The 15,046-nt window shown below is 43.0% G+C and overlaps 4 protein-coding genes across 4 annotated transcripts; 2 read left to right on the top strand and 2 right to left on the bottom strand.

The window, feature by feature from the left end:
* The first annotated feature begins 843 nt into the window (after nucleotides 1-843).
* On the top strand, nucleotides 844-3,114 carry BCIN_14g01100 (hypothetical protein). The gene has a single exon (XM_001546097.2). It carries the CDS (start codon nucleotides 1,239-1,241, stop codon nucleotides 2,988-2,990), a length of 1,752 nt encoding a protein of 583 aa, XP_001546147.1. The 5' UTR covers nucleotides 844-1,238; the 3' UTR covers nucleotides 2,991-3,114.
* A 536-nt stretch (nucleotides 3,115-3,650) lies between these two features.
* On the bottom strand, nucleotides 3,651-6,926 carry BCIN_14g01110 (hypothetical protein). Its single transcript, XM_001546098.2, has 2 exons — nucleotides 4,062-6,926; nucleotides 3,651-3,958 (listed from the first exon to the last, which is right to left on the bottom strand). Exons 1-2 carry the CDS (start codon nucleotides 5,979-5,981, stop codon nucleotides 3,833-3,835), a joined length of 2,046 nt encoding a protein of 681 aa, XP_001546148.2. The 5' UTR covers nucleotides 5,982-6,926; the 3' UTR covers nucleotides 3,651-3,832.
* A 1,752-nt stretch (nucleotides 6,927-8,678) lies between these two features.
* Nucleotides 8,679-11,239, bottom strand: Bcptr2. The gene is made up of 6 exons (XM_024697001.1): nucleotides 11,104-11,239; nucleotides 10,820-11,044; nucleotides 10,573-10,766; nucleotides 10,377-10,517; nucleotides 10,273-10,329; nucleotides 8,679-10,219 (listed from the first exon to the last, which is right to left on the bottom strand). Exons 2-6 carry the CDS (start codon nucleotides 10,852-10,854, stop codon nucleotides 8,838-8,840), a joined length of 1,809 nt encoding a protein of 602 aa, XP_024552815.1. The 5' UTR covers nucleotides 10,855-11,044; nucleotides 11,104-11,239; the 3' UTR covers nucleotides 8,679-8,837.
* A 1,868-nt stretch (nucleotides 11,240-13,107) lies between these two features.
* BCIN_14g01130 (hypothetical protein) lies at nucleotides 13,108-14,572 on the top strand. Its single transcript, XM_024697002.1, has 2 exons — nucleotides 13,108-13,312; nucleotides 13,371-14,572. The coding sequence occupies exons 1-2, from the start codon at nucleotides 13,129-13,131 to the stop codon at nucleotides 14,372-14,374; spliced, it is 1,188 nt and encodes a 395-aa protein (XP_024552816.1). The 5' UTR covers nucleotides 13,108-13,128; the 3' UTR covers nucleotides 14,375-14,572.
* The last annotated feature ends 474 nt before the right edge of the window (nucleotides 14,573-15,046 follow it).

Raw genomic sequence — 15,046 nt, forward strand, 5'->3', positions numbered from 1 at the left:
AGGAAATTTCCATTCTCGAAGGGGCTACATAGGATGAACTAGGTAGGCTCTTAGGGGGTGTATTCTCTGTCCACACTCTGTCGTGCTGTATATATGAACTTTTGAGAATTCTCGTTCTCGTTTGTACGGTACCAAAAAAGTGGTTTTCTCCTGTACCGGTGTTACATGAGATACCGGTACTCGTACTCGATACAAGAAACACGATCTAGAATACGAAGGTATTATTATGGGGGCAAGCCCCCATAGCTCGCTGCGCTCAAGAACATCTGGGTCTTTTTCCATAGTAAAGTCAGCACATACCATACACAATATAGTGGATAGCCCCTAAACCTTGTCACAACTACGCCACAATGAGTGTTTTCCGTGTTTTCAGATACGCATAAAGTACCACCGTACGTCATCCACTCGAAACATTTGCTTCACACTACTCCAAAAATCTCAGAGTTCTCTCCAGTCTGCACATCTCAACTGTGAACGATTCCGGATTATACTTTGTAGTTCAAACGACATGATTCGTAAGATTCAGGAATCAGCCCCAATGGAGGCTGTTTGGAGATCTAGGCCGTGTATCACGATTTCCCGAAAAATAAGGAACATCTTGAAACCGCCACGTTTTCAGGGTTTGCCAAATCCTGCGGAGAATCCCATTGTGACATGCCATTACTTCCCGAGTAAACCTAATCCGAACGATCCAATCCAAGACCTCACTATTAGTTTTTCCATCTGAAGTGGAGCCTCGAAAATGTTAAAATGTCCCAAGAATAGCTTGCTGGTGGCCGTGCGTCTGTTACAGATTCTTCGAGTATCCTTGTTTAAGCGTCGATAGAACGTTCCAACTTCCAAGATAGGCTCGTCTGAAAATCTTCATCAATGGCATACACGCGTTCTTCTAAGTTTACTTACTTGTTATATCAAGCTAGGTTAGGATGACATGCATGACGTGAAGATAAGGAGCAAGCTGGGTGTAGGTTATCTCAAGGTGTGTTCTTCTTTCCTATTGCTTAATGTGATTGTCTAGACAATTCTCCTATACACTCCTTTTTTGAGTAATTGTCTCATTTGTCTATCACTACCCTTTTTCTTCACTCTTTTAACTTGACATTCTTGGAGAACTTCTATCCTTACCTCTTTATCATTTGATATGCACGTCTTTTCTTTCATTACAATATTTTCATAATACCACTTTCTTTCGTATCACCACCACTTGCCTCTCATACCATATACTTATCACCACCGCCATGTTATTTAATCCACCCCGGAACTCTCCTCGTCTCCTCTTCCTGGCTCTGCTCTCCACCTTGTGCCTCTGTTTCCTATTCCAATGGCGCCGTGAACTCTCCTCTTCCAAAACATCCTGGAAACTTCTCCCTACGCCCCTATCTCCCGAAATCTCAGTCAAGGATCCAAAACCCCGCTTTGAATCTTTCCTCTCTAAACTTTTAGAACAAAAACCCTCAAATTCATCTCTAGAACTTCCAGACGGATACGTGCTAGTCCGCATCGAGGAGATCAATGAAGAATCAGAACGAATAGATCATCTCACCTTAAGCCAAGAAGATCTTGATATCTCCACAAAAGCTCACTCCAACGTCCTAGAAATTCTGCCACAATACTCTGACTTGATTACCTACGCCCCCAAAACCAACGGACTCATAACCGTCGGTGGCGGTTCCTACACCCCCGCCCTCCTCGTCTCTATTCGCATGCTGCGAAAAACAAACTGCACCCTCCCAATCGAAGTATTTATCCCCACCCACGAAGACTACGACCCCTATTCATGCGAAATCCTCGCCTCCCTAAACGCAAAATGTGTTTCGCTCCCCTCATTCCAAAATGCCACCATCGACCGCTACCAATACAAATCTCTCGCATTCCTCTTCTCCACCTTCGAATCCGTCCTTTTCCTCGACGCCGATAACTTCCCCCTCGTAGATCCCACTCCGTGGTTTTCTGCCCCCGTCTTCCAGGAAAAAGGAATGATCACCTGGCCCGATTTCTGGGCCAACACCGCTTCTCCTCTTTTCTATACCCTGGCGAATCAATCAGTCCCGGCTATCCAATCCCAACACGCATCTTCCGAAGCGGGCTCAATCCTTATTTCCCGCAATCTTCACAGTCAAACATTACTCCTAGCCTTCTATTACAACCTCTTCGGACCAGGTTTCTACTACGAAATGTTAGCGCAGAAAGGAATAGGTGGAGAAGGAGACAAAGAAACTTGGGTAGCTGCGGCGAACGTGTTGAAAAAAGACTACTGGCAAGTTCGAGAAAGAAACCACGCTCTAGTAAGTGTAGAACAAGTAGAAAAAGAAGAAGAAGACGAAGAAGGAAATTGGAGGAAAACAGGAGAATGGGTCCGAGTTGGAGAAGAAAATTTAGACGAGGTGGTTGCGATGGTGCAGTTTGATTTTATCGCGGATTATGAAGCTTCATTCCCTCCTTCTCCGTCTCCATCTCCATCTATTTGGAAATTCGATCTCAAAACTAAGAAAGCCTCGGAAGAATCCGAAACGGAAGTCAAAGATGTGGAGGTCCCTACTTCGCGAAATAATCCAGATGCAAAACTTGTATTCCTCCATGCAAATCGTATCAAGTTGCATCCGGCAGAAGTGCTCGAGCGCTTAGATGATTTCCATGGCAGGGGAAGAATGTGGGGAGCGAAAGAAAAAACGATTCAGCGTTTTGGGAGAGATTTGGAAGCGGAGATTTGGGAACAGGTGATTGAGGTGGCGTGTAGATATGGGGATACTTTGTTATTGGAGGAGGGAGAGGGAGAGGGAGAGGAGGGGAAGCAGAATTCGAAGGAGAAGGTGTGTGAGGATTTGAGGCGGTTTTGGTGGGGGATTTTGGGGGCAGAGGAGGTGGAAGAAAAAGTAAGGAGTGCGGGGGAGGAAGATAGAAGGAAGGTGGTGAGAGGGAATGGGGGAGAAGGGGAAGGAGAGTGGAAGCCGAGGTTGGGTCACGAGGATGGGGTTAAGAGGTCTGGGTAGATTAAGTAAATCATTGAATGGAAAATGTTTTACACAAGGTTGGGTTGATTTTACAGCATTAGGAGTTCAAGGAACAAGGCGTCAAGGAAAGCAAAGCATAAAGCACAGCATAGAAACATTGATACCTTTTTTTTTACAATAGATTTTTTATTATTATGAGGGTTGCATATCTGCATTTTGTTAAAGAAAAGACCAAAGAGAAAAAATAACCATCAACCATCAACTAATCTGACCACTCAGCTGTACCAATTGTACAAAAGCTCTTATTTTCCTGACATCAAGCTGTAGGAATGATGTGTTCTTCGGGGATCCGACCAGACGAGAACCTAAAAACAACTAAAAAAAAATATGTCTTCCCAGATGACAAATCTTGGTGCACCAGCACAGAAATTATGACTTGTCCCAGGAAGAATGCATGCAGCACCTAGAATAAATAGCTCTTCAAAGAGAAGAGCTGAAAAAATTGTGTTGGAGAAAGTATTTCCCAGCAACAGAGAAAGTTCTTCAAAAGAAAAGAAGAACTTCTCTCCCAAAAAGAGCAACTCCACCTTAAGAAGTAGAAACGCCCCCCAAAGAAGGTATCCTAAAGGAAAAGAAGAGATTCCCCCAAAAACTCGAAGCATCCCCAGGAAGAGAATACAATGGGTAGTTGTGGAATTATGAGGTCGAGAAATTGTGAACCGTAAAATCGAATGATAGAAGAATCGTAGAATCGTGAAACTGTAAGTTTACATCACCATCGCCTGTATTTAAAATACAATGCCATGTGTTGGGTGAAAGAGCCTATGCGCCCGGTATTCACAAATTGCCCCTAATGTACAGGCCAACGAATTCGAGAAAGATTAAACAAGCGCAGAAGAGGCAGAGCTGAGATCCATACCTAACTTGGTTCGTTTTGCAGGGGGCTGATCCTCAATCTCTTCCTCACCATCCTCACCATCATCACCGCCGACAAGATTGTTATTATACTATTCCAAAAAGTTAATATCAAACACGATGAAAGTTCATAAGAAATGAGTTTGCCGACTTCCCACTAAGGGAATTGAAAAAGAAGGAAAATAATCCACATACCTTTGACAACGACGTCAGCATAGCGATGAAAGCATCAACATCCATAGTATTAGGACTGAGATCCTTAAGCTCCTTCACTTGCTTAGCTAGAGGGTTATCGCCCAAAACAACATCTGTGGTCGCCTTGGTAATTGCTCTTGATGTTTTGGCACCATACAGCCTTGACAGCTTTTCGGTGTTTATGCGGCCGACAGTAGGGAGGGTTCCGGAAACCACAAATGTTCTACCCGCCAAAAACGTGCCTGTATTGTCAAGAAGAGCTTGAATGTGTTTAGGAACCTCTGTTTCAGCTGTTTTCTGACTCTTCGTGGCGACTTTCCTGGGTGCTGGCTTTTTCTTGTCGGATTTTGCTTGGCCTCCCTGATCATCATCATCATCATCATCACTGTCAATGACTACGATTGCCTTTGAAACTGCTCTGGATCTTGGGGGGCGTGAATTTGCAATGTTTGGGACATCATCATCCTCATCTTCGCTCTCGTCTTTAGCTTGGGGTTTCTTGGCTGCCGCTCTCGGCTTTGCAGTTGACTTCTTGACCGCGTGGACTTGGGAATCTCCTTGATTTGATTGCGAGAATGGATTCTTAGGAACCCCAAGTCCATCATTCTTGTCATCATCGTTGTCGACTTCAGAATCAATCTCAAGAATCTTGGCCGCCTTGGGTCTGCTAGCTCGGGGCTTTGATACCTTCTTAGGAGCTTCAATGGGCCCCTGGATGTCTTCATTGTTAGCGGCTTCCGGAACAACGTCAGTAGTGCCAGTAGTCTTTGTCTTTCTAGCTCTTGGCTTTTTCACCTTGACGGGAGCTTGATTTGGGGTCTCAACGGTCCCATCATCACCAATGGCTTCAGAATCAACCTCAACAGCCTTGACCGCCTTTCCCTTCCTCGCTCTGGGTTTTACCGCCTTTTTAGGAAGCTCAATGGCCCCCGCAACGACAACGGCATCATCATTAATGACTTCTACATTTTCGTCCTCGTCGATGTCTGAGAGAATACTTTCAATAGTTGGCACGGCCTTTCTCCTCGGCTTCTTCTTCTTCTTCGTGGTGTTGAGATTGAGAAATGACTCGTCTTGCCTATCAGCCCAATCCACTGGAGCAGCTTCAACAGCCTTTGTTTCAGACTCAGGTAGATCATCCAAGGGATTTTTTTCGACAATTGCCGCAACTTCTTTCAAATTCTGAATTTGGATGTTTTCGAGGAGTTTGATGATTCCACCACGAAGGGGGAGGCAGAGAGTTTGGAGATGAACGGACCAACGTAACTTGATCTCTGCACAGCGCAGCTTTGCTGACACTGCAGTGGCATGAGCTGAATCGCCAATTCCAAATTGACCAATGAGGATAATCCAAACATGAGAAGTCTCTTCTGCGGATCCAGCCCAAGGTTTGCCATAATTCGGCATAACATCAGTCGAGGCCTTGATAACATCATCCGTTTGCATTTTTTGATACTTCATAGATACGTTGGAATATTGAAATGAACCTTGTAGAGTAGATGCGTCTGCTTTGGCGGTTGAACTCCATTGTTCTGGTACATCGGCTTCTTGTGCAAGTTTGTGATCGATTGATGATCTCTCATTTTGTTGATTTGACGCCTCAGCAAGAGCTGATTGTTCCTTACTCAACTGTTCCAGATTCCCAGATTGAAGAGCTTGATGAGCCAACCAGTAATCATTGTGTTCACTTCGATTTGATTTATTGAAAATCAGGCCGACATCACTTCGATCATTTTCATCTTCCTTTGCTTTCGCCTCTTGGTCAATTTGAACGCTCTTCTCCACTTCTTGTTTTTGCTCTCTTGCTTGTCTTGATTCTTCCTGCAATAACAATTCTTTGTCTGCCTTTTTCTTCTGTGCTGCTGTCAACTTTGGCTTTGGTGCTGGCATCCCCACTGAATCCTCTGCTGGCTTCGCCATCTTGCCGGGAATGTGATGCGACAATGGTGATATCTTTGGAATGGATGTGGCAAGGAGTGTATCAAACGAAAGAAACCAAAATATGTGGCCTTGTAGAGATCAATCAAATAGAGAGTTTGGATATCAAATTAAACCAAGGAGCGAAATATTGATCCCTTGGTTACCAAAATAGAGAGGCAGATATCAAATAAACAAAAACCCTCAGAACCGTGGTCGGAAAGGGATGTGATAGAGAGCGCAAAAGATTGAATGGCAAGAATCAAAGATTTGGTGTCATCGAAATGCAATACATAGAAAGATGAAAGAAAGTCTAGAAACTTTTTTGACTCGTTGTCTTGATTGTTTGTTGAGGTTGGAGGTTGGAGGTTGGAGGCTGGAGATCGGGGATTGAGAATTGTTGTCGTGGGAATATTTTTGGGGGTTTGAAACTGCAAGCGGGATAATGTATATCTCGGTGAGCGTTGGCCCTAATCTCTTAATTGAGCGATCTAATTTCATTATCACAAACTCGGGGGAAACAAGTTCCGATTTTTAGATTACATTGGTCAATTTGAATTCACTGTTGAGCCTTTTTGCGTGGATGGATATGGTAGTCGGTGTCGTCTGAAGTGTCGTGGTCGGGAATGGGGAGACAATGGGTATTTCACTTTTGTTGTTCCAGTCACTTTGGAGGTTTCAATGACCTCCCATGACAGTGTCGAGTAAACAGGGTTTGCTTATATCAAACACCTAGTCTATGCGTGATACTGACCAGCTGTCAAACAGTCTCGGGCTAGAGATTAGATGCTATAGATAAACGAGAAAAGCGCAATTAGTCGGCTACTAGATTGGGATAATTAGAAGAATAAATGACTCCATGTCTTTTTCACGTATAAAAGAACAATTACTTCATTGGCCATGAGCTAGCATCGGCCTAGTCCACACGCTATACAAGTGTCTCTAGACTTGAGCTTTAAATTCGTAGCATGGATTGGAACTATCTTCTTCACAATTTGTTCTGCTTCCGAAGATGTTCGTCCTTCCAATCCATTCTTTAAACGCGTGATTGAAGCCAGTATAACCTGCCATGTATCAAACTACAACGTGGATGAAAAGGGTGAGAGTTGAGAAAAGGGCAAAGAAACCAGGAAAGATATGGCCATTGGAATTGATAATGCTCGAACAAGGTCAACTATAAATGACTATCAATATCCAATATGTGACTCCATTGTGTAGTCACACCTTTTACCTCGTCAGCTATGGAACCCCACCATTTACCCCTTAGATTCAGACTGGAAGTAAAGCTACAGAACAAAAACTGAAGAAGAAACATTCGAGGATCCAAAAACTTCTGTATAGGCGAAGGTCAAGCATGAGGTTCCTGTCGAGCTTTTGATAAGTAGTCTTGGACCTTTCACTAAGTCATTATACTGAGTAAGTTTAGAAGAAAGATGATGTGCTCTCGACTGCCAGAGGAGCATGGACCGGAAAACTATGAATCTCTGAGCTGGTGATCAGAAGAACACGTTCCAGCTTTTTCACACTGGGTAACAAGATAAGATCTATGGCGTACTAATAAATATTGGCCACATTCTGTGGGCAGTAGAAGTTATTGCAACGAGGATCCGGGTTGGAGAAAAATTGGGATTGCCATTTTTGAGACACGGAAGGCGCCTAAAAGAGCTATCAAGAGTGTTCACATGGATTGTGCGTTACACAAGGTGATCTATCCACACTTTCCACATTATGGTTTGGAGTCAAACTAGCTTTTCGATGCATATGACTTGCATATGAGTTTACTCAGACAAGCCATCTACGGATGACATGTAATATTTGTGATTTCAGAGCACAAGAATCCATACTCTCGCTACAATTTCATCCAAGATTTAACCTGATATTCATTATTTCTCATAAGAACGCAGGCCGAGCAGCAACATGAGCCCCATCGTTAAACCAATCGAAAACTCGGGAATGTTGATCTATCTGGTTGGTAATATCCATCTAGATTCTGGATTTTGGAAAGTGGATTCTTGAGGTTACTTTTTTTCCACCAAAAATTCATCTCTGCGAATTTGATATTTTTAGTTGAATTTGTCACTTTAACTTCCAGTTTTTTTCTACTCACTAACTACATGACAATTTAATACAGTGACCAAAAAATTTCCATAGATTGTATAACACTGATTGATACTACAACTTTGAGATCATGAGAAATGAAGCTAGCATAAAAACAGCGATGGCTGAAATGGAAGGGATCGAGGAAAAAGAGGTATCTGGACGGGTGGATTAGTATGAAGTTATCTCACTGCATCAGTAGGAGTAGAAAATCTCATCCCATGTTCAACTACCTTGGAATTAACGTGAATAGATATGCGAGATCAATAAATATGAATAACTGCCATGCATAGACTGATGCACAGACATGAGCGGATAGCCTCTTTGAATTGAGGTAAAGTAATGTGAGAATGGACATGATTTGGTTTCTGTTCGACTTTGACAGAATCTTGAGGTTACTCTTCTCCAAATGCATTTTCAAGCACCCAGTCAATTTCTCGTGGGAAATAAGACCAAGAGGACCTGAAATCGCGCGAAACCACTTTTTTAGCCTCAATCTTTGGCTCTGAAAGTTCCCCCACACACAAGGTCACGGATTCTCTTCCTTGTTCACAATAGACTCGTACATTAAAATGTTTCTAAGACAATTGATAAGGGTTATTCTAGCGGACAGTATTGATTTCTATGGTAGTGTATATGGCGGCTAATTTAAACTTACTCCATCCTCTATTCCATACCTGAAATCTAGTTTCTCTTTAAATTGCTACGCACCAGAGCAGTAGTCCGCTACACCTTCCAACGCCAGAGAACCCCGTTTTTCTCTTACACATCTCTAGTATTAGCATTATCTGTTCCCTTTAATTCCACCTGCTCAGCCTTAGCATCCAAGCTATTAAGCTCATCTTCCTGATCATCAAGCTTATGATAACAGATCCAAAATACAATACCCGCTCCAAAACTTCCACAAGCCAGTCCCACAAACATCCACAAAATCGTCGGATTACCCACCAACGGAATGAACGCCTGACAAATCGCGAATCCAAAAGCATTGGTCAATAAGAACATAGCTTGTACGAACGACTTCATCGAAGCAGGCGCTTTAGTATATGCATATTCGAGACCAGTAACCGAGGCAAAGATTTCGGATATACCGATTAGTACGTACGCCGGGATTTGGATTGCAAAATGCACGTCGTTGGGTTGGATCGTTCCGTCTGGGAGGACAGCGGCAGGACATTCGAGAGGTTTTCCGTAACATGGACCAGCTTTGTAGATGAGGTGCTGTACGATGGCTGCATACATCATGCTGAAACTAGCGACGATGAAGCCAAATGTGATACGGGACATGGGTCGGAATTTGATGTGCCACTTGCGCAAGAGTGGGTAAACTAGACGATCCATTACTGGTACAAGGAGAATAATGGCAATGGGATCGAAGTTCTGGGAAAGATCGTTGGGAACACCGTGGGTGTTCATTTCTCCGGCTTGGGAAACGAAGTTGCTGGAGAATTGAGCGTAAACAACCCAGTAGATGGGGTAGAAGACAAAGACACGGCAAGCTATCAATGCGCGCTTGACTTCATCGACGAACTGTTCGTCCCATGGGGTAGTTTGTGGGATATTGTTTTCGGCTCGGTAAGAAGGTTTTGCAGCGTTTAGATTTCGGTATTTGATCATTTGCCCAATGATCTTGAACGCATCGGTGATAACTGTTCCCTTGGGTGGGCGAACAATGTATCTCTTCCTTCCCAGAAGCAATGTGATGAAACCAACCATAAATACACACAAACACATAAGGTACGCGGACCAAAAACCAACGTCTCGTTCCATGTAAGGTGTTGCGAGAAGGGAAAGAGATCCAATATTGATGCACCAGTAAAAGATCAAATAGATTCGCTGAATGGTAACAGCAGGATCAACAATGACACGCTCACCAGTTTCAAGAACTTTTATAGCCATACGTTTTCGGGTATATTGGTCGGCAATCAAAGGACTGACGTTGGATTTGATACCTCCGGTTCCAACACCGATGATAAGAATGGCTGCGATGTACCCTCCCAATCCAGCTCCATTTTGAAGAGAAACTGGCAGAGACGTCAAGACAAGAACTAACAGGCCAACCATATAGACGACTGCAAAATAGCAAATGGCTTTGAATCGACCCAGGTACTGATCGGCAACGATGGCACCAAAGATTGGGGTGACTGGTAAGAATATGAGCAATCATACATCAACAGTTAAGATGCGCAAAACTTACAGTAACACCACATGGAGAAGAAGACAGTAAGAGCTGTTGCAGTTTGATGTCCGAGACCTATAAAGTTAATTAATGGTTACACGTCTAAGATATTGAATTCATACCGAGAGCACCACGACCCAAAGAACCATCCAGTGGACGTTGAACATAATTTTGAAATAGCCCCACACAACCATAGTATGAGAACCTCTCACACAGCTCTACGACAGCGACAAGCCAAGCGGAAATGGGCAAACTATCACCAACTAAAATATCGTCAGTTTTTCAGCGACCTATGATGTGATGCATTTATTATCCTACTTCGTCGTAGTGTCTTTTTCTCCTCATCAGTGGGCTCTTCTTCATCATTATCGGTCCCCTTTTCGAAACTATTTACTCTCGAATCTGCGGTGGGAGAGATTCTCTCTTTGTCACTCTCAGGACATGCCGGATTGGCAGCAATGGTATCGTCGCTCATTTTTGAACTCATCACACCCTGACTCTGCTTCTCCATTCTTGGAAGTGAGTTAGCATTTGATCGCTCATAATATGGTAAATATGTTCTTACTGATTGCCCGACATTTGGGGTCGTTTTTCGTGCATTGAGATTAAAGCATGAGTCCGGGGGATCAACAAGTTAAGTAGATTATCGACTAGTTAGTTGTTGATGTCATTGAGTCAGAACACATGCATCAACCGTGAAACTTGGAGAGAAGAATAACCTTATAATTAGCATGCACATTAGAGCTAAGCTTATGACATATAAAATTAGTCTAAAAGCGAGACCCGAAAGCTAGAACCGCTGTCAGCGCTGTTTTGGGATAAAATATACGAAGCCATCGGTTGGGCTACCGGAACTAGTGATCTATCCAGATTAACGAGAATTATGCAGGAACAGCCCAGTCTCAGTTCGTGGGGAGCCAGAGATAGGAACCCCCAGTTCATTAATTTTCAGTCCATTCATCAAGATCCAGAGATCAACTCTGACTGAGTATACCAAGTACGGAAGCAAACCTCTTGTTGGAGAAATTTGGTCTGGGTATGTATAAATGTCGGAGAATAGTACAAAATGCAAAAAGAGAGGAATAGCATCTGGACTTGCCGAGCTTCACTAAAACTCAACTGCGTTCTACCGGATACGAAAGTTATACTAATACGTCCGCACTCAGTCTCCATCGCATCCCTGAAGATCCCTTAGTATTTCATTGTGCAAGTCCCAATCACACGTTGCTTTCACCTCAACATACTTGGTACGAGCACTAATCTATACCCCGCTACCACTAGCTATATTCTAACTATTCTATTCGCTGAGTGGCTTTACCTAGACAATAGTGACTATTGGTTGAAGAATTCGTGCCATTAGAAAGGTATGATCTTTTTCTAGACACTGTAGATCGGGTAGGTAACGGGCTCGACGGGTTGTAAAAGATGTGCGCCATGATCAACACCGTTGTTTAGTCTTCGGGCTAGTCCGGAGATATAGTTGATACGAAGATGGCAAATAATGAATAGGATGTGCGATCTGCAATTCTATGACCGAGAACTTAACAAGTGAAGGACTGAGTGTTGAGTAGTGCAGATAAGGTTTTGATGCCAAGAGTGACGATCATGGCAGAATTTGCTTTGGGTAGCGGTGTAATCTCAGGAAACTTTTCATCACAACCAATAATTCCAGAAGATCTTCACAGAAGTAAAACATCGTTCATAATTTAATGAACCATGGAGTAAGAGAGACAAACCATCTCGTTGATGGAGAATAATACATAACTCAACGTGCTCAGGAATGCACCGATTCCCTTTGAACTATTTGAAGAATGAGAATACCTGCGAAGACCATTCGAGACTAATCTGAAACACTTTGGCAGATTACACAGATGAAGGAAATCAAGGAAACCGACAGTCGGAGAAACTACAGCAGCTCTTATGTGATGCCAAAACCCGAGCAATATCGATGTTCTGGAATAACATTAGATTGCTATTCTCATGGTGGTGTAGGCGTATGTGTTGCTGATGTCTAGTGACAAGCACTTGGGTCATAGAAATAGCAGATACAAAGGTTGAGTGTTTGCCTTGATAAATACCGGTATGTGTACAAGCGTTCGCAACTGCATAAACTCAGTGACACCTCGCACAGCCAGTCTAACACTGGCAACTAGAGTTGACATTAAAATTGGCGCAGGCCGATTTTCTCCCCGCATTAAGCTAAATAAATACTCTGAATGACCAAGAGTCAACAAACTTAAATTGCAATATTTGTTGTTTGCTCGGGATTAAGTGCCAGTCGTAGGCCTCTCGCCGACATGATGGTTGACGAAGAAGACAAGAAGATATGATTCTCTGCAGAGGTATAACGGGATATGTCCTTGCGTTGCTAATTTACAAGAAGCTTTATAACGACCTCTTGTGGCCACGAAGGAGAATCAAGATCTGTTCGAGATTCTAACTTTGCATCTTCCAGTTTTTTTGTCTGCTTGGAGATCATTTGAGGTCTCTGTTTAGGTAATGTGATGTGGGCATCTGGTCATAATAATCTCGAATTTCTCCAATACCACCTCCACAGTGAACCCTTCTGTTCATTTACTTTGACGAGTACTTCTGATTGTACGGAAGAAAGAGAAAATAACAAGAATCCTTTACTAATTCAATGTAGAAAGAAACAAAAAGAGGCCAGGATCGATTCGAAGTCGTATTCGAATAATGAAAGTGGGTGATAGAGATGAAAGTAAAATATAAGACGAGACTGACCGATCGTACCTACCATATTGAGTGAACACTATCAATAATGTTGTAGCAGCCAATGCTTCAAAACAAAGTAATTTACAATACACAATACCAACTCAACAAACTTCATTCTTAGGATCGTACCATCTTTACAAAATGCCATACCGTCCACGACTTCCCCAGATCATTGATCTCCTACGGCAGGAAGACCGATATGATGAGCCAAGGTTTCAAACAGATTTCCAAAGATACTTCACAGAAATCCGGGCCAAATTCGGGAATTCATTGAGTCTTGAACGGCAAGAAGAGTTGTTAAAATGCTTCGTTTTTTCCATAAACTGTAAACCAACTATCTTTTCTTGCGATAACTACATTATTGGGTCTAACTTCTCTCTTAGTTGGTCATGGATGTCGTTTTCCTGGGGACATAGGATTAAACCCTTTGCCTGTTCTTCCAGACCCTGCCCATGGAGATTTTCCACCCCATTTCTCCAGTAGCAACTGTGTGTTATCTGGAAACCCTCGTAATTCGCCATTTGCGACCGTTTTTCTAGAGATGCAAGCCAGAGAGAGGCGGTTATGTCGAAGTGCCGCGCATATTATACCAATGAATTCTCTGCCACATAGCCACTACAATAGTGTGAGAGGGAATGGCCGCATTGATGTATCTTTTGCTTTGGCACCTGCAACCTTGCTCTCACAAAATGACGATAGTTCAAATAGTAATGGTTCCGGCGGTAGTAGTCCAGATGATAATGGTCCAGATGATAATGGTCCAGATGATAATGGTCCAGATGATAATGGTCCAGATGATAATGGTCCAGATGATAATGGTCCAGATGATAATGGTTCCGGGGATAGTGGTCCATATGATAATGGTCCATATGATAATGGTTCAGATGACGACGTCCCCACCGCCGAAATACTGGCAGCGAATCCGGAACAGGAAGATGACGATATTTGTCCCATTTGTCGCGAAAGTTTTTCTGATACCAAGCCTTCAGCGTCACTCATTCCGAACTGTGGGCATTTCTTCCATCTGGGTTGTATGGTGCAGTGGATTAACTCCAATTTGAATGGGGGTCGATTGAGAGACAGGTGCATCCACTGTCGTAGAGGATTTGACAGAATTTTTTCTCAATCTCATGGCGAGGTAACTCCGCCTCAAAATGGTGAAGATTTCTGGCGCAATGACGATGGACCGTTGATAAATGAAGTTTTTCCGAGACTAGAGAATCATAGTTCTCCTTTCATAGAATTAAACATGCCAGGAATTAATACGCCTACTTTCTTAGAATTAGACATAACGGGGATGGATACGCCTACTGTCTTAGAATTTGAAGTGACGGGAATCGATACGCCTACTTTCTTAGCATTAGAAATAACACAAATAATAGATTAAGATTAAAGAGATCATGATTAACCATATCACCATTCGGCAGATTTCTGGGCCCACTTGATGGAAATTCATCATGTTTATTTCGACTAGCGCCGCAGTCGCCCAACTAATTAGAGTATTCAGAGATGAGTCGCAGGACTAGCAGCGGAAGAGGGAACTTTCTAATGATTTCTGCATCTATTGATGCCTATAAACTTCTCACGAGCAGATCTTGATGTCAAAACCTGGTATGCATGTTGCTACCCAGATGTGGAGGAGCTGATACAGAATCAGCACCTTCAAGCGCTGTTCCTTGTTAAAATGAGATAGAGAAACAAAAACTGTCTTCGACCTTCAAGTCTTGCGTTCCATGATATCATGTCGAAGGTTTTTCCAATTGTGTCAATCATCGAATACCAAAAATCTACATACAGAGAAGTATTCTCTCACAAGGAAGCTTTGCACTCCGACCGCTACTCGTATACGCTCTCTGTGTAGAGCCAGTGCTGGCAACGAGCGGAAGCCAGACAATTTGCCTAGATTAAATCGAAAAGTTCCGCTACAACAGCAAGCAATTTTGACTTGGGTGTTCTTAACAATGGTTTAAGTGACCCCCGGGGGTGCCCATTCCACGCAAACACAATGGCAGATCTCTCCTATTAAGTTTTCCAGTTTTTTGAAAGTTCTGGTTTCCAA

Source organism: Botrytis cinerea, chromosome 14 (assembly GCF_000143535.2).
Source record: "Botrytis cinerea B05.10 chromosome 14, complete sequence".
Lineage (NCBI taxonomy): Eukaryota > Fungi > Ascomycota > Leotiomycetes > Helotiales > Sclerotiniaceae > Botrytis > Botrytis cinerea.

Excerpts from the sequence above, each read along its gene's own strand:
- BCIN_14g01130 (XM_024697002.1), top strand. The coding sequence starts at position 13,129 with ATGCCATACCGTCCACGACTTCCCCAGATCATTGATCTCCTACGGCAG. Across the intron at positions 13,313-13,370 it reads CTTCGTTTTTTCCATAAACT|TTGGTCATGGATGTCGTTTT; the intron begins GTAAACCAACTA and ends CTTCTCTCTTAG.
- BCIN_14g01110 (XM_001546098.2), bottom strand. The coding sequence starts at position 5,981 with ATGGCGAAGCCAGCAGAGGATTCAGTGGGGATGCCAGCACCAAAGCCA. Across the intron at positions 3,959-4,061 it reads TGCTGACGTCGTTGTCAAAG|TATAATAACAATCTTGTCGG; the intron begins GTATGTGGATTA and ends TTTTTGGAATAG.
- Bcptr2 (XM_024697001.1), bottom strand. The coding sequence starts at position 10,854 with ATGCACGAAAAACGACCCCAAATGTCGGGCAATCA. Across the intron at positions 10,330-10,376 it reads TTTGGGTCGTGGTGCTCTCG|GTCTCGGACATCAAACTGCA; the intron begins GTATGAATTCAA and ends TTAACTTTATAG. Across the intron at positions 10,220-10,272 it reads CTTCTCCATGTGGTGTTACT|TCACCCCAATCTTTGGTGCC; the intron begins GTAAGTTTTGCG and ends TATTCTTACCAG.
- BCIN_14g01100 (XM_001546097.2), top strand. The coding sequence starts at position 1,239 with ATGTTATTTAATCCACCCCGGAACTCTCCTCGTCTCCTCTTCCTGGCT.